A 4,966-nucleotide genomic window follows, 5' to 3' on the forward strand; every position below is an offset into this window, starting at 1 on the left:
GCATTCTCAGATAGTGCAAAATTAAGTTACTTTGAATCATGGTCCCGTGAGCTAGGTTGGGGTCATTGGTAGAAACCAAATTTTTTGCTTGGGAATAAATTAAAAAAACCTTTAAAAAAATTCTTCTCAAGAATCACTGAGCCATGATTAGTAATATTAATATTACTATATATATATAAAGTATGCTCCAGCAGTGTAGGTGGAATCATAATTTGTTCATAAATTCAAACATTGACCCATTGGACTAGATGGTAATAAAATAGGTATTCAAATTTAACATGAGCAATAATTTGTGCGAAAATTTAAACAAATCTTTTCAAAAATAGAAGGCCTACACTGAATCATATTGATATGCAAACATTCCCAAGGTCTTTGATTTTAACTTTTGCTTGAATTTTGTTAAATCTTCAGAACAGCAAGGTCGTGCAAGTTATATTTATATATTTTCTTCAGAAGAACTGCGGGGCCATGGTGACTCAGGTGAGCGTTGCGGTCAATGAAACTCTTTTTAATGCATTTAATCAAACAAAAATATAATAATAATATAATATATGGAATCAATTTATGATATTCATCTCAAATATGCTTAAGGTGAAATTAATGATTTATTTTACACAGCTGCTCTGCTCTGACAAAGGAAGAAAGGAAACTCAACATGGATGCAAATGCCTATATCATAATAAATATAAATCAATATGTTATGTACATGTATTTAATAGGTACACTTCAGTTAACAATTTTGTAATCAGTGACCTTTAATGTATAATTTAAAAGTTTGAAAATAACAGGTACTGAACTCAAGTGTTTCCAATTGCCTCTAAAACTTATTAATTCTGCTCTTATGATATATGGTTAAACTACACATGTTGACACTGTAAACGTACCTAATATGGCACCTTTGCGCTACTTCTTGTCCATTCGTGTACAAGCTAATTCATTATTTAAACTAATATATTTCGATGCGCTTATTCATGATTATGCTAATCAGTTGAAGTGAGAAATGGCGATAAATTTTGAATGCGCTGAGTTATATACGTTTACAGTGCAGGTAAATCCAATAGTCCTGTATGCATTTGATGAAATTTCTAAACATGTTCCATAAGTGTAAAAAGTAACTTCTCAATATGTGTTATCATTATTTGTTAATGAATTTATTTAACAATAATTTATTTCAAATTACCGTCTTTTCCAGAAATCACTAAAATCTTAACAATTCATTTCCTGATATAATAACATTGATTTGATGTAAAGTAAAAACAAGGAAGTGCTTATAATTTCATAAGTGTGGTTGTTTGAAATCTGTAGTTCCTGTACATGATCACTGCAATTTCATAAAATCACTATTTTCACTGGAGATACTTGTACACTCTCAATGTGTTCATGAATAGTTCTCCCACGTACGTAGAGATTACTTTGATCATCCACACACACACTACAGGGAATGTCTACACCTTGTTGTCGTGTGAGTAATAGAGACAAGAACTGGCCGTCCTGATCATGGAGATGAACACTGTCACTATCACACACCAGGATGTGACCGAGGACATCAGTACAGATTCCAGAGGGACGGAACCCTGATTTCTGGCCTGTGTATGCGAACCTGTATTGTCCAGATTTATACATCACCACTACTGTATTATTAAAGTCTGATGTACAGATATCTCCATTGATGTTTTCTGTAATGTGGTGTGGCATATCATACAATTTCTGCCCCTTGTTATTCCTCTGTATGAACTGTAGTTCTTTTCCTGTCTTGTTGTACCTGGTGACTTTAGCCTCTTCAAACTTCCGATTCATCCCAACCAGTAAGTCCCCGTTGATGTGGGATGAGTGTATGCTGAGTGGTTCCCATTCTCCGGTTTTAATGAATTCAGTGATATTGTCATCCTGTGTTATCATATTGATGACATTTTTCTTTCTGTCTGTAAAGATCAGATCCCAGTCCTGTGTCACTGTGTGGTAACCTTCAGATCCACCATTGGTTTTTATCTTCTGTACCTCATTCCCCTGTAGATCTGTTTGAACAAGATTGCCATCACTGTAACTTATCCAGAGTTTGTTTGGTTGATGTAATGATACATGGAATAAACAATCAACTTCTGGTACATTGAACTCCCTGACCTTAGTGACAGAGACAGATAAAGACATTGTTTGTTTCATATCAGGTTTCTTAACTGTATTGTAGATATTTTCAATGGGCCTTATTTCTCTCTTCTCTGCCTTAGAGTTGGGGACATGTATTTTACAAAGTAACTGAGTGATATCACTTTTGCTGCATTGACCAGCAGTAAATCCTGGTGTGACTGGTTTTGTTGTCTCTGTTATACATTGTATATTCGGCTTCTCCTCAGACAATAATTTTTGAGGTTCTGTAGAGGACAGGCATCTGTGAAGCTCTTTGACAAGGTTATTAAGATAAGTGATGGAATCATCCATTGTCTTGTTTTGGATGTTTAGTTCTTCTAACAGTGAATGCTCTGTCTGGTCTAGCCGATTCAAGTTCTCAGATTCGACACCAGACTTTTCGACTCACCTTCAGTCTTCATGGATGTTCTGATGTTTTCCATAATGATTTTAATATTTAAGAGATCTTCTTTTATTCCTCCCTGTAAATCATTGAGAGGTGGGGAGATAATACTCATCAATTTTCGAGGTTTCTTCTAGGTAGAGCAAATATTTTTCTGTTTAGACCGTTTCAAGATCAACAAATTGGTGGTTTCCCTTTGTAGCACATCTAGAACATAATGGAACTAGGCATTCTTCACAGAACATGTCCACATCTTTAGTGGGGTGGATCTTGCATTTCTCCACAGGAAGTTGTCGTCTACGTCGCTGGTAAAGGACAACCTCATGAATTTGGGTTTCTAGACTTTTCAGATGTTCATCTCTGTATTGTTTGCACAATCTTTGATGACAAGGGTTGCAATAGAACTCGCAGTTTCTTTCACATTCTTGAATATCACATTCTAAAAAGTATTGGGCTGTGCTGGGAATATCCATTTCTAATTATGATAGTTGTTACATGTTACACCACATTGTTACATTCTGTTATGATAATATAAAGAAGTACCAGAGATTTAGAATTTTCATACAGATTATTAGTTTATGCAAATGCGGAAATGCAATTGCAGGTCATTCTCTTCCGAAGGCAGAGCTTTTTCCACTTTTGTCATTTCCGCAAATGCTCACAATATCTTCTCTCCTATGCCATAATATCAATGTTATGTGTGTAAAATATTTTTACAGTGTAAAATAAACCATACATAGAAGAAAACCTCGTATTATTTTGACAGATTATCAAATTGGCCTCATTGTTTCCATCCTTTTTTTTTACGACTATGCTGTGTATAAATAAAACAGTTCAGTACGTTTTCAACAATGAGATACTGTAGTTTATCCATTGAATAAAATTTACATTTTCGCACCGTGAAAATAATTTGCTTACAACCTGAACACGTGTATGTCAAAATCACTCGTGAGACATATATGCAGGATTTTTAAAAATAATATATATTTTAATTCATTTTAACTCGCACTCGTGAAAATATCAAATATGTTTGGACATTCTTTCTCATTCGTGAATTAAATATTGATTCCATATCCAACTACAAAACAATTCCTCTATTTCTTTTTAAATGCTATTTTGATTCAAATTATTATCAATTTTTTTAAATTCTATTTTATTTATTTTTTAATTAATCAGTTAATTTATTGCAGATTTTATGAAATTAATTGTGTTCTCTTCGTTTGTTTCTTGTAACCGCTTTCTGTGGTTCTGGCTTTCATAAAGAACGAATATTTACGATGCTAGAGAGAAGTGCCCCAACACCATTTGTGCATGCATATTAAGAATATAAATTATGGACTTGTCAGTAGCTCGTGATTATCTCTGAAAATATTTAATATTGTGCATACATTCAAAATAAAATGATAATAATTTATTGCAGAGCTATAGTTCATAAATTCGGTTTAAAATGAATAAAGCATTTAAATTATATTTACATGTACCTGTATATCATGGAAGGCATAAATCATCTGATTAGAATCAATCCTACAAGTAGATCCGCTCCTTCTTTTTTAGTTTTAACGTTGCACAAAACACTAAAAGAAGAAGCGGATCACAAGAATCTAGTTTTAATCAGACTGGGTATTTAATGAGTTGGTTGACTTTGGACTGATAGCAAGATATTTCAAATGACACATAAAGGATGTCTACATATATTCATCTTAAATTTCTGGGTTCGATTCTCGTTCGCCGCGACTAAGATGTATTTAGGTATTGCGGACCGTTCTTTCTCCTTGCGCCCAGCACTAGACGTGAAAGCCACGGGTCCTTAAAATCCGAGGTCCCGTGTCACGGTAGGCGTTGGCAACATAAAGAACCCCCCTTGCTCAATGACCCTGAGTGCTGAGTATAGGTCTAAATTTGCAGCCCTTCACCGGTATATGGTGACGTCTCCATATGAGTGAAAAGTTCTCGAATGGGACGTAAAACAATATACAACTAGTCAATCAATCATTAATTTCTGGAAGTAATTTTAGATTGGGAACAATTAAGATATAACTCAAAAGGATATAAACCTTAAAAAAAAAAACAAATAAATAAAGAGTTTATATAAATATGAACAGACAGAAACTTAAACATATATTTACGCTTTATCGAGCTCTTTAATATTTAAATACTGAGTAATTTTGATACAAAACTGAAACCTTAGTACATAGGTCCCTGAAAAAAAGACCAATACCACCCCCTCAAAAAAAAGGCAAACAAACAAAACAAAAACAAGCAAAATCAATATCCACTGCACTATTTTTTGTACATCTACATTGTAATTCAAGGGAAATTTTTTTTTTTTCTGGATATGCTGGAACATATCGATATATGTCAATTGTATAAATCCATTCTAAAATATACTGTACATATGTTGTACTTGCTTGAATAATGATCGCCTTCTAAAAGTTCAAG

The 4,966-nt window shown here is 33.6% G+C and overlaps 2 protein-coding genes across 2 annotated transcripts; both read right to left on the reverse strand.

Annotated features, from left to right (window-relative positions):
* Window positions 1–1,329: 1,329 nt before the first annotated feature.
* Window positions 1,330–2,436, reverse strand: LOC133177609 (uncharacterized). The gene has a single exon (XM_061312575.1). The coding sequence runs from the start codon at window positions 2,434–2,436 to the stop codon at window positions 1,330–1,332; it is 1,107 nt and encodes a 368-aa protein (XP_061168559.1).
* Window positions 2,437–2,685: 249 nt separating this feature from the next.
* Window positions 2,686–3,000, reverse strand: LOC133177610 (E3 ubiquitin-protein ligase TRIM45-like). Its single transcript, XM_061312576.1, has one exon. The coding sequence runs from the start codon at window positions 2,998–3,000 to the stop codon at window positions 2,686–2,688; it is 315 nt and encodes a 104-aa protein (XP_061168560.1).
* Between the last annotated feature and the right edge of the window lie 1,966 nt (window positions 3,001–4,966).

Source organism: Saccostrea echinata, unplaced genomic scaffold (genome assembly GCF_033153115.1).
Source record: "Saccostrea echinata isolate AGI-Se365-2 ecotype Australia unplaced genomic scaffold, CSIRO_AGI_Sech_v1 ptg000176c, whole genome shotgun sequence".
In the NCBI taxonomy this organism is placed as follows: domain Eukaryota; kingdom Metazoa; phylum Mollusca; class Bivalvia; order Ostreida; family Ostreidae; genus Saccostrea; species Saccostrea echinata.